A 16,620-nucleotide genomic window follows, 5' to 3' on the forward strand; every position below is an offset into this window, starting at 1 on the left:
ATCGTTAAGCTTATCTCGATTGAAGAAACTAAGAAAAAAATGCCTAAGCTCGAAGAGATTGACGATTACAATGACATTGACAACATGGACATGGACCTTGCTGAGTTGGATCCGTCCCTGCGCACGCCTATTGCGCCCAAGATTACACCTACGGTGGTGAGGAGCCAGGATCAGGAGGAGCAGATGGTTAGACAGGCGCAGAAGGAGACCATCAGTTTTATCAACCCGCAGACAGGGCAAGTAGAGGAGTCTGCTCCGATTTCGAAGAAGGAGTTGGAAGAGGTGAAGAAGTTCCAGATACTGTATCCGTGTTACTTTGACAAGAACAGGTCTCACAAGGAAGGGAGACGTGTACCTGTGGAGCTTGCTGTGGAGAACCCGCTGGCCAAGACCATATCTGACGCAGTTCGTCACTTGGGTCTATTAAGTATATTTGAAGGTGATAAGTGTCATCCTCAGGATTTCGGTAACCCAGGCAGGATCCGTGTCTTGTTGAAGGAGGAAGGGCACTTGGTGCCTACTGCGTCGACGTTCCAAGGTGGGAAGAGACAATTGATGAAAAGAGTGGCAGAGTACTTACAACAACACCCAACAACGATAGAGTCTCTAAGAGAGCTGCCATACGGACCGGATTTCGATGGTATTGAATTCAAGAAGATTCCACACGTCAAGGGGTTCAAGATGAACGATATAGTCCCATTACATAGTCCATACCTATGGGGTCATCCAATGACAAAGTCCATTTACGAGGCCCCCAAGATTGATGCTCCAGAGAAACAGTTCAAGGCCCCAAAGAATAAATACAAAGTGGTGAGAAGGTAGTTTTCCCCTGAAAAATAAATTTATGTAATATTAACGTGTTTGTTTTATCTTTCTGTATAATAGTTTCAACAAGTAGCATTAAAGAAGAATTCCTTCATTTGACGTCAAAAGTGTAAGACTTCAAAGCATTATACCATAGTATGCTTAAAGACACAATTAAATGGTCTCATTATTATATGATGTGGGAGTTTTGATTATAGCAATAAATACAGAAAAGGATGTGAAGTATGAGGTTTACTTCAAGACAAAATCTAAAAAATAGGAAAGATAAGATATTATTATATATGTCTAAAAGTGCTTTTTGTTTTCTATCTCTCTTTCATCTAGGCAGAATTTTTTTTAGTTATTTAAGCACCGTATGTTTCCAAGTAAGACTCGATCTTCTGTTTCTCCTCTGGTGTGATTCTTCCATCTAGGAAGTTGATAACGTGGGTCAAGGAGACGATACTTAGCACTGGGATGTTGTATCTCTTGCTGACAGCCTGGGTGGCACTCAATCTTTCGGTGGAGTCTGGGGATCCGACGATCTCCTGTCTGTCCAGAGCAATAATAGAGCCCACAACTTGCCCTTGGTTAGCCCCGATAATCTCAAAGGCCTCGTTAATCGCAGTGCCCGCAGTCATAACATCGTCAATGATCAAGATCTTCTTACCTTCCAGCGCGGCACCCACAATGTTACCACCTTCACCGTGGTCCTTAGCCTCCTTCCTGTTAAACGCATACTGCACGTTCTGGAACTTAGACCCTCCAATCTCAGCCAACTTCACACACACAATGGCTGCCAACGGAATACCCTTGTACGCAGGCCCAAAGATAATGTCAAACTTCAAGTCTGACTGTATAATAGCAATGGCATACGCAGTAGCCAGGTTCGAAAGCAGCTTACCAGTGTTAAACAGCCCCAAGTTGAAGAAGTATGGCGACTGTCTCCCAGACTTCAGCGTAAAAGTGCCGAACTTAAGAGCCTGGCTCTCAATCGCAAGCTCCAAGAAATTCTTCTGATAGTCCTCTAACGCAGGCATGGCTTCACACTCTTTTCCTATCCTGATTGGGCTCTCCAGTGTGGGCTTGTGATTGAGTCCTTTATGAGCCTTGGGCCCTCTTGGCCTTTAAAAAATTTTTCATCGCTGTTAGCGAAATGGCATAAAGCACATGACTGCGAAGGATGGCCTCAACTCAAGGACTCAACCACAGCTATAACGATGATTGGAAGGCTTGAGGAGCTTGCTGGTGAGCTTAAGTATGCTGTTGATGGCGGAGCTGGCGCTGGTGGCGCTGATGCTGGGCGAGCAGGGCTTGCAGCTGGCCACGGGCCAGCTGCCTTGCCCACGAAGCTAAGACGGACGACCTTTAGAGGCCAGACCAGGCATGGGGTGGCTGGACAGATCGTGAAACGGTGGAAGTACAGGGCTTGTAGCGGGAAGAACCGGTTTCTGGGGCGCAGGAGCCCTCTTTTCCGCAACGTTGCTGCTGAATTATCGGTGAAGTCGAGTCACGTGCTGAATTTAGACCGGGTTCTAAGCAACTACCGTGGGTTTATGGAGGCCACAAGGCTTCTGGACGTTCATTGGGACTTGCTGCTCAACCCGCTGGTGTTGGTCTCTGAGGGCTGGGCGTTTTACGGGTTGTCCGAGCGTGTGCTCCGGTGTCTATGCGGTGAATGCCATAAAATGCTGTCTGTTGAGCTGGACTCCGCTGACACTGGCCACATGCTTGAGCGGGGAATACTGAAACTGGGGCACTCAACACAGTGCTACTGGAAGACTCACAGCTACCCGCTGTCTAGAGATTACCACTTGAACAAGACTACAATGCTCCAGGAGTACTTACGGATGTCGAAACCAGCGCTGGCCCACGAGACTATACGCTTTGAGGTGTACTTAGATGCGCCACTCGATAGGATAAGGCCAGTTGTCGGCGTAGAGGACTCAAATTTGCTGAAGCTACTATTGAGAGGCTTCGACCTCTCGCTATTGAATGCCAGCGAGGGAGTAGTGACCTGTAAATACTGTGCTCACAAATCACACGTGGAATCTCTGGCCAAAGCTAAATATAACGGACATTTCTTATGGTGCAGATACCACGACCAGACAAAACTGGCAACTCTAATACTGGACGACTTAGAGAAGCACGAGGCAACCACACAGCACGAGGCTAACATCGAGAACAGACTCTCCCGTCTAGAAAACCTTTTGATGAAACTTGAAGAATAAGATAAATAAATAATAATCAAATATAAACCTATGTTTGGGACTGATTGGTCGCATATGTAATCTCATACGTATAAATCATCTCACGAATCCATGCATCTATTAAGTACAACATTAACAATACAAAAAGTATAACCAATGTTATACCAGAAACAGATAGATACTGAGCATGAATAGCTGACATACCACTGGTTGTTATATAAAAAAAGAAATTAAAGGTCCCACCCGGATTCGAACTGGGGTTGTTCGGATCAGAACCGAAAGTGATAACCACTACACTATGAGACCTTTGTATTTTTCTCGGATGTCGTGAATCACGCACAGGCCACATGGAGTCTCTGCTTTGGTACGTTGTGATGCCCGCCCCATGACCAGACAGTATATAAGACGTATGGTGCAGCCATTACATTCAATAACAGTTAGTGATATATTCACATTGATATACATTCACGTTTGATATACATTTTTTTACTTTCCTTGCTACTTTCTGTTGACTTACCTTAGTCTTGTTTGCTTTTGTTCTAAAACTTGTCTATATCATATTATAGGATCCTGGTAGTATACATATATTTATTGTTTGAGGGTTTCTTTTTTTTAGAGTGTGCATTTGATAGTCTATTCCTCTTCTTCTTCGATGTTGTTGTTTTCGACAAATTCCCTGACTCTCGCCACGAATTCGTGGTCTAGCTCCTTATCGAGGATCAGGACAATGAGTCCGTCGCTAGTAATCTCATACTTTATATGGCCTTCATTCGGTATACAGATTTCCTCATCGAATTTATCAAACCATTTGTTCAGTATATCGAGCTCATCGGTCTGGAATGGCAGCGTGAGCTCCTCCACAAACTCATGCATGACCTTCTTCTCCTCCTTGGCCTCAGTACTCTCCTCCTGCGTGCTCTTCATATCTTTGGCCATCGTTTCATCCATTGGCTCCTCCAAAAGGACCATCATCCTGTAGTAATTGCTCATTTCAATATCTTATTTTGTAATTTTTTTTTGGGGAACTGGGCTACTCCACTAAAATATCTAGTAGTTGAAACAGTAAAAGACGAAGTTAAGGATCAGTTTAAACCCTGTCTTACCTTTACAAATATACTATATTAGTCTTTAAAACTGAACAGGCAGCTTGGCGATGAGCATCGCTAAAAAATTTTTCAGATCCATCATAGATCACGTGATCCTATAATATTTGTTAATTCTGGATTGCATTTTAGTAGTTTTATTGTTAGTATAGTATTCAGATAATTAAATGATATCATAATTGTCTAAGAAATATAAAATAAATGGAATAAATAAGTACCGTTGAAAGAAAAAATGCCCATATATAATAAATGTTTTTAATATAAATAAAAATGAATGATAATGAATTGTTCTGTGATAAAAAATGATGAAAAATGGCTTGATAGCCATTTAATGATGGTAATCTGAAGGAGATTAAGATGACGTTTTAATGCAAAAAAATGAATAATAAAAAAAAAATGAGGTGTTATAAATATTGGCAAGGGAAAAAACAAAGAAGATGTAATAATGGGAAGGGCAAAAAACAGAATGTTATAACTCAGGGATCAATATTGTACCATCAGACTGATTATCCACAGCCGGGTATACCTGTTCTTGTTCTTCATTATCTGTGGTGGTTGGAGCTAGTTCTTTTTGCTCTGCTTCCTCCATGTAAAGTGTATGGTTTACTAGGTTAAGATATGCATACATGAAGTTGCTTAGAAGAACTTGTTGTCTCAATTCTCTGTTGGAGTCGCTTAATTTTAGATGACTTAATCTATAGATAGCTCTTTCGACGTTAATACCGAGTCTGTGGTCGCACATGATCACGGTAGAAGTCGTTAGTGGTGGTAATGGGAATCCAAACGCGCTGTCAGTGAATTCCATGGGAGCATTTGGTCTTTCAGGACGTTTCACATCATCAAACGTCAATTTCTTCGGTTGTGGTGGTATGGGTTGTGTTTCAGCTGTATCGCCAAATGATTGATCATAAACTACACTGTCATTTGAATTGTCAATAGAGTACTCCAAATGCCTATTGTACTCCTCATTCAATTCATTCAGAATGTCACTACCAGACAGATCTCGAGAATCGTCCTCCAATTCTTGAACGTATTCAACCACTTCGTCATTAGAGTTCGATCTCCCAGTTAGTAGCGTAGATCCCGTAGATTCCCCATCATCAGAAGTTGGTGTAAAACTTATCAGTGATCCTCCTTTAGTAGATTCTGGAGATATAGGTCTAATAACATCATTCAGCGTTTGGTCTAATTGATCAGATTCTTTATCTTCAGGTGACAAAGTGGGGGTTAATACTATTTTAGGTGTTTCATAGTCTGAGTCTGGTTTTTTATCTTTCTTCCTCTTAAAGAGATTCGTTATGCGTTTATCTAGTCTTTCTTTCTTTTCAGCGGTTACTTCATCTTCATTTGTTTCTGACGCAGACTCGTTCAATTGTCCCCTAGAATCAAGCAAAGTTTTTGCACCAGTAATTCTATGCTCAAAGGATTTCCGAATTGGACCTGAGGTTTTGTGATCATCAGTAGCTGGTGTGCTAAATGAGTTATTTGCAGTAGTGTAACCTTTATGAATTGTATTATTGCCATTTTCCAATTTTTCCGAAATGTATGAAATGCTTTCATCAGGTCGATTTAATATGCTATGTGAAGTACTGTCAGAAGATACCATACTGCTGTCCTGTGAGAAAGAATTGATAGAGATATCACGATCATCATCACTAATTGTAGAAATCATAGGACCGTCAATTGGATCTAAAATACTCTTCTGTATCATATCATTATCGGTATGATAGTTCATAGAACCATCGCTATCCTCATTTGATGAATTCGAGTCCCAGGTATGTCTAGCAATTAAATTTAGAGATCTTGGTGTCTTGTTATTCGTTAAATTTAGTGGACCCTTCAGTTGTGGTTTGACTCTGTATGTATTGAACTTACTTCTCTTTAAGGAAGAGGAATTGGACGCCAATGAGTGATTATTAGTAAACACGTTACTTGCAAAACCTTCCTCTGTATCATTAGGCAGCGATCTAGTCTTGTCAAGTTGGTCGAGACTATCAGAACCTGGAGTGTTGTCAATTGCACTAGCAATACTAAGAGTCCTAGCTAATGTTATGGCGTTGTCATCTGTGAGACCAACTTTATTAGAGTGTTTAGCTAGTTCGTTAGTTATTTCTCTCAAAGAGAGTCTCTTCTTATTTGTATTACCTCTAGTAATTTGTGTCCTGTTATTATCTAAGGCCTTATCAAGTAATTCCAGATCTTCGGTGCTGAATTCGGTGTATGATTTTCTGAGTGAAGATGGTCTTCGTACCACTGATCCACCTCTCAACTTCCCACCAGTGGACTTTGAGGCCTCTATATTCTCTTTATTAGATTCAGGGTTCTGTGTTCCATCCAATTGCTCGTCGTCTTCCTTCCCATAATCAATGTCTCTGATCTTCTCCAAAGTGTCCTTCACTAGCTCCAGATAATTCTCAGGTTTCACACTGGGGTGCTGGTCAGCCGGCACCCACAGAAGCTTCTCCCCGACATCCCGCTCATCATCACCTTCATCATTACTCTTCTTCTTCTTCAAATTAGACATACTTCTCGTTCCACGAAGTGTACGGTGCTTCGTCCCCATCCTCCTTATTATACCATTGAGTGATCTAGCACGCCCCAATCCACGCGCCAACTTCCCGGAAATACTATGCTTATCTTCACTATCATCTAGCACTTGTCCCTGCAGATCTTCTTCCTGAACATTCGATGTCAGGTATTCCACCCGCGTACGATCGATAGAGCTCGAACTCTCATCATACGAGTCCTCGTAGATCGAAGACGTCTCCTCTTTGCTCAAATCAGCATCATAGGACTCCTCAACATCAATCCTCATATTTAGGTCAGGATCTATCAAGTCCGAGCCTATAGACAACCGCTTAAGGTTCTTTACATGCTGGACCTCTTGATCCAGCGACTGCGCCGCCCGCAGATACACCTCAGACTTCTTCTGATGCCTCGGTATCGACATCTCCCAGCTTCTTACTCAGTGCTTATACAGATTTAAACCTCTTGACCTCCCAATCCTCAAATCAAGATCCCAATCCTAATATACATTCTTCATCTGTGTAAACAAAGTGAGTCTGCTTGGGTTCTCGCCCATCCAAAATTTGGCGCGCTTTTTAGGGCCCATCAGACCACCCACCCAGACACCACACTATAAAGAGGGGGATTTTCATTTTAGAGTGTTAATCCGTCACGTGATCATCAGGGTAAGGCAAATTGAACAATATGTATTGTAATATATATTAAGTATATTGTATATAATGTATATGCGTGTTTATCACACTAAGTTCAGTTCAGTTTCAATTCAATCTATTTGTTTTGCTATCACGAGGTACCATCCAACTACATTTCTTGGTCTCTCATACTCTCTGGTAAGTAGTTTTTAGGTCTTACTGACGTAAAGAAAAATGTCATACAATAATACCTAAGTTTTATAAAAAGTCATATTAAAATTACTTAAATCATTTGCAATATTGTCATGACAAAGACGAGCCACATATTGCTATATAGTGTAGAGCCAATAGCGTGGTATTGGATACTTACAGCTTGTGTAGATGATGACTGTGACTGGACTTTATAGGCACTAGAGATCGTACTCGATGCTAGTGCTACAACATTTGATCCTGTACCCGAACCAGAATTGGAATTGGTACCAGAGTTGGAACCAGAATTTGAACCAGAGTTGGAACCAGAGTTGGAACCAGAATTTGAACCAGAATTGGAACCAGAAATGGAACCAGAATTGGAACCAGAAATGGAACCAAATGATCCTGAAGAGCCAGCACCAGGTGTACCACTGTTACACCCAGATGTCATCCCACTGGTTGGTTGCGCTCCATGGCCCAACGTGTACACAGAGCTCCCAGTATGCGTCTTACCATCACTCCCAACAGTTGGACAGTACGATACCACTACCGTCTCAACAACATTACCATTACTTACAGTGGCAGTAGTAGCAGGGGGCTGTGAGTAGGAATCACAAAGAGTATAGGTACTAGAAGAGGTGTGTGTCTTGCCGTCAGTACCCACGATCGGACAGTATGTTACCACTATTGTTTCTGTGGTGTCATTCACGGTGACAGTAGTGGTTGACTCAGGAGGTTGGGAGAAGGTGTCGCCACCCTTGGTGGTAGAAGTGTTGGCGAATGGCATCATACTTGAAGATACGTATAGAGGGTCAGAATCAACCATGGCCATCGTCAACTCAGTCCACGTCGTCGTCGCAATATGCCCCTCGCTGTCTGTGTATCCAGAGGCAATAACGACCTCGTGGATGGTTTGGTTGTCTGAGACGAAGTCTGTTTCTAGGATCGTGGTAGCAGGGAGAGGAGTCACAGAACTTGGAATGGAGATAGCATCGCTCAAAGTGTATGTTGTCGAGCCGGTGCGTGTCTTTCCATCACTGCCCACAGTAGGGAAGAAAGAAATGATATCAGTCTCAGTTGTGCTTTCTTTGGTTATGTATGCAGTAGTTTCCGGTGGCTGAGAGAATGTCTCGGTGTCCATTGTACTAGAATCGATCTTGCTACTGGATTTGACCTTACTACTTGACTCTACCTTGCTACCGGACTCTACCTTGCTACTGGACTCTACCTTGCTACTTGACTCCACCAATGTGTATGTCGTAGATCCGGTATGTGTCTTGCCGTCGCTGCCCACAGTTGGGAAGAACGAGACCACATCTATCTCGGTAGCACTTTCTTTCGTTACGTATTCTGTGGATGCAGGTGGCTGGGAGTAGGTCTCCGTGCCACTAATAACTTGCTCCTTCTTAGAAGACATCATACTTGAAGAGACGTACAGTGGATCAGAATCAAACATGGCCATCGTCAACTCAGTCCACGTCGTCGTCACAATGTGCCCAGAACTGTCCGTGTATCCAGACGCAATAACTACCTCGTGAATGGTTTGGTTATCTGAGACCAAGTCTGTTTCTAGAATAGTAGTAGCAGGAAGTGCAGTGACAGAGGCTGTCATGGATGTAGTGTTATGACTCAAGGTGAACGTCGTGGATCCAGTGTGTGTCTTGCCGTCACTCCCCACAGTAGGGAAGAACGAGATCACATCCGTCTCCGTGGTGCTGTCCTTGGTGATCACAGCTGTAGTTTCCGGTGGCTGTGAGTACGTGTCGGTGTCAACTAACGTATATGTCGTCGAGCCAGTGTGAGTCTTGCCGTCAGCGCCCACAGTAGGGAAGAACGAGATCACATCCGTCTCCGTGGTACAGCAGTCGACTCTGCTGGTTGAGAGTACGTGTCGGTGTCAACCAAGGTGTATGTGGTGGATCCAGTGTGTGTCTTGCCGTCAGCGCCCACAGTAGGGAAGAACGAGATCACATCCGTCTCCGTGGTGCTGTCCTTGGTGACCACAGCTGTAGTTTCTGGTGGCTGTGAGTACGTGTCGGTGTCAACTAACGTATATGTCGTCGAGCCAGTGTGTGTCTTGCCGTCAGCGCCCACAGTAGGGAAGAACGAGATCACATCCGTCTCCGTGGTGCTGTCCTTGGTGACCACAGCTGTAGTTTCTGGTGGCTGCGAGTACGTCTCAGTGCTGCTTTTGGTTTCAGGTTCGTTGTCGGACAGCACATAAATGATAGATTCGGTACGTACATAACAGTCTGTTCCTATTGATGCGAAGAATGATATGACCTCCGTCTCAGTTGTACTGTCTTTAGTTACATAAATAGTGCTTTCTGGTGGTTGAGTGTATGGAGCTTGCGTGACAGTCGTTTCGAAATCAACAGTTCCTGTATGTCCGTTAGGTAGAACAGTAGGAGAGTACGAATACATTATACAGTATTGCACGGAAAGAACATTATAAGTAAAATATATCGGTGCTTGCTGAATATACACATCGTGATATGTGATAGCATATAATGGGACAGTTGTACCATTTTTATTACCTTCTATAGTTTCCATAACAAAACTCGAGCTGTTGAGCGCTCCTATTGCTTCAAAAATGAATTGAAACTCACCATTAGCAGTTTTGACAGTTAAATAATTTGAATTCTGTAGGGATATATTAAATGGTACAAATTCAATAGATTCAATCTTAGATGGAAATGCAATATAATTACTACTATCACTGTCAAACCCAGTTACCTGATATTTTTTTTTTGGTTGGGTACAGCATCATTAATAACAAAAACACTTTGTCCCGAATGAGGCTCTATGAATTGGAAATGAAAGTTATCACTGAGCACAGTCTTTAATTGACCATCGAACCATACCATTCCATTGGCTAGCTGTAGACCTGTGAGAGAAGGTGATTGTGTATATTCACCCTCAATATATATATTTGAATTTTCAGCATTAAAAGCCTCCGCAGATACCGAAGTACGTTTCGAGAATGTCACATCAACGTTTATGAATTTGTTATGCATTGAGTTGAAACTATTGAAATCATAGTAAGCGGTACTCCCCGACCCGCTTGTTGCATTTACTATAAATGTATCCTGGGAACTAGTAAACGAGTCCCCTGTCATGATTACTTGTAACTTACCTTGCGATGCTGTGCTATCGATCCTCATATTAGCACCCAGATAAATGTGCCCTCCATGGTAAGTAAAATCCCAATTCGAAAGACCTGATTCGGAGAGTAAATTAAAATAATCTGTAAGATTTATATTTCCGTTAATTTCAACACTTGTAGTAGCAGGGAAAATATCCAACTCCCATGAATCACCAGGCCCAGTCGTGCCGTCGATGTTACCATTGTGTATGTAGTTTTCACGTATGCTAGCAACATATCGCTGTTGGGCATTAGCAATAGCAAAGTAACTTGATAAAGCAAAGCACTAAAATAACGAAACATTGCTAGTTTAAAATTAATTATTTGTTTGCTAATAATAACCTATCTTACCGAGAACTAAGATCAACTATAATAAGATTGATAATACGGGAGAAGGAATTTTTGGAATATTTGAAAGAACCCAGTTGCTTTTTTATATTTATTCTTTGCTAGGAAAGGAATATTCACTTCATTTCTTTACATCGGTGTGTAATGTCATGAAATTTTATAGCATTTCGAATTGTCCCGTATATTTGAATTATTACGACCATGGAAGTTAGTCATTTTACCTCCACCCACCCCCGCATAGGTAGCTTAAGTTCTAATTTATAATGAACTCTACCCATTTACTATACTCCCTACTTTTGTCTAATGGGATATTTCGTACACTACCGCAAATTGGCTGTATTTACGGTATCAAGGGACAAGAGCAATTTTAATAGGCTTCTAGAACAAGAAACTTCGAAAAAGAATTCAATAAATAAATTAATATACGATAGAGTACAGCGCATTTTATGGTTTGCGAAAGGCTGTCTTCCCTATTTCTGGATTGGGTAAAGGGAACTAGTGTAAATCAAAAAAATACAAGAAAGCATAACTAGGAACGCAGAAGATATCTGTATTAATCACTATTAAAAAAAAACTGTAAGAGTTAAACGTCCTTACCCTTTTCCCTTCAAGAGTGTCTAGCATTTCTTAATCTTCAATTGAAACTGTAGATCATATAAAAGGAGTATCAGTGAGGGGCAGGTTGTCCATTTAATATTTCTTTCTTTTTTTTGAATACAGTAATACGTTTCAACCCAAGATACCTTGTTCTGTTTTTTATTTGACTAAGTTAATTAATGATATCATTAGTAAATTCCCCCAGCAAACCATATTTTTTGTCAAACCCGGGTTTCATGCATTACCTTGGGATATTTTGGTCTATTATAATACCTAATCCCGTGTAGGTTTACCATCTGGGAATGTCAGCATTTAAGATGACTGCTTTACTTCCCTACAAAATTTCCGCTATCGGGAAAATTAATCTCTTCGATAAAGACCCATTCATTATCTGTGTCTATTTAAAAATAAACTTATAGGGGGAGGGGTATTATAGTTTTTTAGCTATATTCTCTTTGGGCACATTATTGGCCATTTAGTCCAAAAGTCCGGATAAACCCTTGTCTTTGTTACTTTTCTTCTTTATGTCAAAGGAAGAAGCACTGTAAATGAAAGAAACCCTTCCACTAAGAACACCGAACTTGGAAAGGGGGGTCGGGAAACGGCTTCGGAAACCGCACTATTAGTAATATTCACTCCTGACATAAACCCAATCAAAAAAAAAAAAATCGAGGGCATTAATACTCTTGTATTTTATATTGCATTGCTGCCTGCAATTCGCGTTTGAATAAAAACTTATACAAAATACTTGTAATGATTTACACTGCACACATTATCATCATGAGAAATTGTGTATACCCTTGGGAGAGGCCAGGTGTTCTTGTATAGAGAGACGATACTATTGGAGGATGCTAGTAAAACACGAATAAAGAAAAAAAAATTGAACTAGTGGCTTCTTAGTGTAAAAAATCTCAAATTCAGTAGGGGAAGCAAATTAAAAGATAATTAAAATAAAAAAAATTGAACTTCTGAAAAAGACTAACTGCAAGCACTACTGATACACGCCAATCTCAATTTGTGTATGTATGGACTATTTCAAGATCAGCATAGCTGTGACGACTTTGGATATATTCAAGTATTTGTAAATAGACAAAAAATTTTGCGCAAGCCCGGAATCGAACCGGGGGCCCAACGATGGCAACGTTGGATTTTACCACTAAACCACTTGCGCATTTATTACGAACGGTATTTTTTGCCTTATAAAAGATATATACTACCAGTTCTATAATAAACACCGATGGTCTGAGGAAATTTATCTCTATACTTACAATTTTGATACTCAGCTATGAATATGCATATGGTATCTGCGATCTAGTGCGTCCATGTATTATAACGCCTATCCTCCATATATATCACTGCTTATACTATAATTGTACTAGTCTATATCTATATTAGCCTATAATTGTATTACTTTATAATTTTATGACTTACAATTGGATTACCTTATATTTATATTAATATATATTGTTTATTTATTAATCTGTAATTTTATCTTTTCAGTATTATATCAATACCTTATCGAGTTGTGTATTCTGTTATCTAGCTCAGAATAAAGTAGAAGATAACACAGCTTTTCAACTTAGTTTGAAATTAGAATTAGTACAAAAGATACAGAACGAACAAATTAATGGGTATAGTAGCATTATATAACTGTAAAAATAATGTATATCAAATACATGTGAAATCAAATCATTTGAAGCAAGAACACAAAGGCAACAACCCATACGTTATTGAAGACAGTAGAGGCCCCAGCGTGATACTGAATGGTATTCACAAAGGGTGCGGTTGATTGTGTGGCTATAGATGCAGATGGTTGGAGACTCAAGTGGGTGCCTTGGGTTGTGCCAGAACCAGATGATCCTGAACCTGCATTAGAACCTGACGATCCTGAAGCTGACGATCCTGATGATCCTGAACCAGAATTGGAACCAGAATTGGAACCAGAATTGGAACCAGAATTGGAACCAGAATTGGATCCAGAATTGGATCCAGAATTGGAACCAGAATTGGATCCAGAATTGGAACCAGATGAACCTGATCCAGATGAACCTGATACTGATGAACCTGATACTGATGATCCTGTTCCAGACGATCCTAATCCTGATGATCCAGAAGAGCCAGATCCAGACGTACCGCCGTTAGCCCCAGATGTCATACCACTAGTTGGCTGGGCCACATTGCCCAACGTGTACACTGAGCTCCCAGTGTGCGTCTTACCATCACTCCCAACAGTTGGACAGTACGATACCACTACCGTCTCAACAACATTACCATTACTTACAGTGGCAGTAGTAGCAGGGGGCTGTGAGTAGGAATCACAATGAGTATAGGTACTAGAAGAGGTGTGTGTCTTGCCGTCAGTACCCACGATCGGACAGTACGTTACTACAATCGTTTCTGTGGTGTCATTCACGGTGACAGTAGTGGTTGACTCAGGAGGTTGGGAGAAGGTGTCGCCGCCCTTGGTGGTAGAAGTGTTGGCGAATGGCATCATACTTGAAGATACGTATAGAGGGTCAGAATCAACCATGGCCATCGTCAACTCAGTCCACGTCGTCGTCGCAATATGTCCTTCGCTGTCTGTGTACCCAGAGGCAATAACGACCTCGTGGATGGTTTGGTTGTCTGAGACGAAGTCTGTTTCTAGGATCGTGGTAGCAGGGAGTGGAGTCACAGAACTTGGAATGGATATAGCATCGCTCAAAGTGTATGTTGTCGAGCCGGTGCGTGTCTTTCCATCACTGCCCACAGTAGGGAAGAAAGAAATGATATCAGTCTCAGTTGTGCTTTCTTTGGTTATGTATGCAGTAGTTTCCGGTGGCTGAGAGAATGTCTCGGTGTCCATTGTACTAGAATCGATCTTGCTACTGGATTTGACCTTACTACTTGACTCTACCTTGCTACCGGACTCCACCAATGTGTATGTCGTAGATCCGGTATGTGTCTTCCCGTCGCTGCCCACAGTTGGGAAGAACGAGATCACATCCGTCTCGGTGGTGGTGTCTTTGGTTACGGTGGCAGTAGTTTCCGATGGCTGCGAGTAGGTTTCGTTGAGTGATAGAATGTATGTAGTCGACCCGGTTTGTGCTATACAGTTATCACCCACAGTTGGGAAGAAAGATATCACCTCCATCTCTGCTGTTCCATTTATGGTTGTCTGTATAGTAGAAGGAGCTGGTTCCGTATATGATTGGAGTGGGTCTATGGTGTAAAATGTCTGACCAGTTCCTGTCTTACCATCCGATCCGATAGATGGGAAATATGTCCTCACAAAACAGTACGTTGTGGATGGGAGGTTGTGGGTATATGTTACTTCAGGGGGTTGCACATATACATCACGAAATTTAATAGCATATAATGGTACAGAAGTTCCATTATTACTACCTTCCACGGTCTCCAGAGTGAAGCTTGAGGAGTTTAGAAGAGTATTAGAATGTGAAAATTTGAATCTGAAATCTCCATTAGAGGTTTTAATATTCAAGTAATCTGAATTGGCGTAGTCTGAGGAGTTATATGGAATATATTCGTAAGATTCAATTTTGGATGGAAATGAAATAAAGCTATCACTTTCCATAGTAGTGAAACCACTCACATAATAGTCTTTCTGTTGATCTGGAACAGCATCGTTAATAACGAAAAGTCTCTGTCCACTGGAAGGACTAATGAATTGCATATTGAATTGCTTTGCAAATGTCTCAAGTTTACCATTAAACCAAATTGCACCATTGGATACTGATGGACCTGGATTAGTTTGCGTCTGTGAATAGTCTCCCTCGACATAGATAGTTGAATTCTCGGCATAAAAGTGACCAGCAGTTACAGAAGTTCTTTTAGAAAATGTAACATTAACATTATAGAATTCGTTATCGAGAGAGCTGAAGCTGTTGAAATCATAGTATGCAGAACTGTCAGTCCCGTGAGTAGCCTTTACCACAAAAGTATTTTCAGGCGTGGTGAATGAATCCCCAGTCATTATTATTTTTAATGGACCTAAGGATGCTGAGTTATCTATCAACATACTATTACCCAAGTAAATATCCCCTCCATGATACGTGTAATCCAGACTTGTAACACCTGTATGTGATATAACAACAAAGTATTGAGTAAGGTTTATATTTCCATTAAACTCTAGGCTTGTTGTGTTTGGAAACAAGTTGAGATACCAGGACACACCCTCAGTTGCGTCGTTGATGTCACCATTGTGTACATAATTCTCATAAATGTTAGGACCATACCGCTGCTGGGCAGTAACTAGGCCAAAGATGCTTAATAGAAGCAATGGACTCAACAAACTTACCATTTTCTATAACCTGCAGAAGTGTTTTTTAACGTTGTTTCTAAAGAGTAAAACTTTGAATAAAAAAAGATCAAGAACAAAATGATCGAAGTACGAATATTAATCATCCTTTTATATATAAACACAATTTTTGGAAGTTGAACAGAAGCTTCCTATTTTTCTATTATTAGCTTTAACAAATGTCATATTATTCAATGTCATCATATGGTTATCAACTGATTCCAGAAACTTTAGTTCTCTCCATTTATTCTTGAGCACATTTAATTACTAAGACAGAAGAATTTGTAAATATAACCTTCAATAATTTAATTTCAATGTTTGCGCAAGTCACTTTTGATAATTAGTACAATATCATTGAATTCTAGATGTGTTAGGGCCAGTACACAGTACCGGGGACGCAGTGGTACCAGTGACAAGGGTTTCGACCTACTAGTGGTGTGGTCTCGACAACGAAGACCCCTGTAATGGTGATGTTGTTAGTGCAGAAAGTGAAGGAGTTGATGACCGACACGGTGTATGGGACGGTGTCAGTACCTGGTTAATTCACTAAAAATCCTTTAGGTCATATATCAGTAACCGTAGGAAGGGTAAAAAGAGTCAATTAAATGCGGTTGTTGATTCTGTTTTGTGCACTCATTTATGTTCTTACATTTATACACTACTATAACTGCAGCCTAATCAGATGAAACTTAACGTGCATTAGTTTTCGATTTCCTTAATTGTTTTTATTATTATCAATATCTATTTTCCTAATTCAGTTGTTTTT

General features: G+C 40.9%; 9 protein-coding genes across 9 annotated transcripts; 2 read left to right on the forward strand and 7 right to left on the reverse strand.

Moving 5' to 3' along the window:
- Positions 1-39: 39 nt before the first annotated feature.
- Positions 40-822, forward strand: SEC65 (RNA-binding signal recognition particle subunit SEC65; the record flags this gene model as incomplete). Its single annotated transcript, XM_071050225.1, has 1 exon — positions 40-822. One exon carries the CDS (start codon positions 40-42, stop codon positions 820-822), a length of 783 nt encoding a protein of 260 aa, XP_070908817.1.
- Positions 823-1,169: 347 nt separating this feature from the next.
- URA5 (orotate phosphoribosyltransferase URA5) lies at positions 1,170-1,844 on the reverse strand (the record flags this gene model as incomplete). The annotated part of the gene is made up of 1 exon (XM_071050226.1): positions 1,170-1,844. One exon carries the CDS (start codon positions 1,842-1,844, stop codon positions 1,170-1,172), a length of 675 nt encoding a protein of 224 aa, XP_070908818.1.
- Positions 1,845-2,024: 180 nt separating this feature from the next.
- On the forward strand, positions 2,025-3,035 carry PML39 (Pml39p; the record flags this gene model as incomplete). Its single annotated transcript, XM_071050227.1, has 1 exon — positions 2,025-3,035. One exon carries the CDS (start codon positions 2,025-2,027, stop codon positions 3,033-3,035), a length of 1,011 nt encoding a protein of 336 aa, XP_070908819.1.
- Positions 3,036-3,647: 612 nt separating this feature from the next.
- RNJ42_00058 (uncharacterized protein) lies at positions 3,648-4,004 on the reverse strand (the record flags this gene model as incomplete). The annotated part of the gene is made up of 1 exon (XM_071050228.1): positions 3,648-4,004. One exon carries the CDS (start codon positions 4,002-4,004, stop codon positions 3,648-3,650), a length of 357 nt encoding a protein of 118 aa, XP_070908820.1.
- A 582-nt stretch (positions 4,005-4,586) lies between these two features.
- On the reverse strand, positions 4,587-7,067 carry ZDS2 (Zds2p; the record flags this gene model as incomplete). The annotated part of the gene is made up of 1 exon (XM_071050229.1): positions 4,587-7,067. The coding sequence occupies one exon, from the start codon at positions 7,065-7,067 to the stop codon at positions 4,587-4,589; it is 2,481 nt and encodes an 826-aa protein (XP_070908821.1).
- A 491-nt stretch (positions 7,068-7,558) lies between these two features.
- RNJ42_00060 (uncharacterized protein) lies at positions 7,559-9,079 on the reverse strand (the record flags this gene model as incomplete). Its single annotated transcript, XM_071050230.1, has 1 exon — positions 7,559-9,079. One exon carries the CDS (start codon positions 9,077-9,079, stop codon positions 7,559-7,561), a length of 1,521 nt encoding a protein of 506 aa, XP_070908822.1.
- A 227-nt stretch (positions 9,080-9,306) lies between these two features.
- Positions 9,307-10,020, reverse strand: RNJ42_00061 (uncharacterized protein; the record flags this gene model as incomplete). Its single annotated transcript, XM_071050231.1, has 1 exon — positions 9,307-10,020. One exon carries the CDS (start codon positions 10,018-10,020, stop codon positions 9,307-9,309), a length of 714 nt encoding a protein of 237 aa, XP_070908823.1.
- A 179-nt stretch (positions 10,021-10,199) lies between these two features.
- RNJ42_00062 (uncharacterized protein) lies at positions 10,200-10,631 on the reverse strand (the record flags this gene model as incomplete). The annotated part of the gene is made up of 1 exon (XM_071050232.1): positions 10,200-10,631. The coding sequence occupies one exon, from the start codon at positions 10,629-10,631 to the stop codon at positions 10,200-10,202; it is 432 nt and encodes a 143-aa protein (XP_070908824.1).
- A 2,610-nt stretch (positions 10,632-13,241) lies between these two features.
- Positions 13,242-15,857, reverse strand: RNJ42_00063 (uncharacterized protein; the record flags this gene model as incomplete). The annotated part of the gene is made up of 1 exon (XM_071050233.1): positions 13,242-15,857. The coding sequence occupies one exon, from the start codon at positions 15,855-15,857 to the stop codon at positions 13,242-13,244; it is 2,616 nt and encodes an 871-aa protein (XP_070908825.1).
- Positions 15,858-16,620: the final 763 nt, after the last annotated feature.

This window comes from Nakaseomyces bracarensis (genome assembly GCF_045282275.1).
Source record: "Nakaseomyces bracarensis strain CBM3 chromosome Unknown Scaff1_0, whole genome shotgun sequence".
Taxonomy (NCBI): Eukaryota; Fungi; Ascomycota; class Saccharomycetes; order Saccharomycetales; family Saccharomycetaceae; genus Nakaseomyces; species Nakaseomyces bracarensis.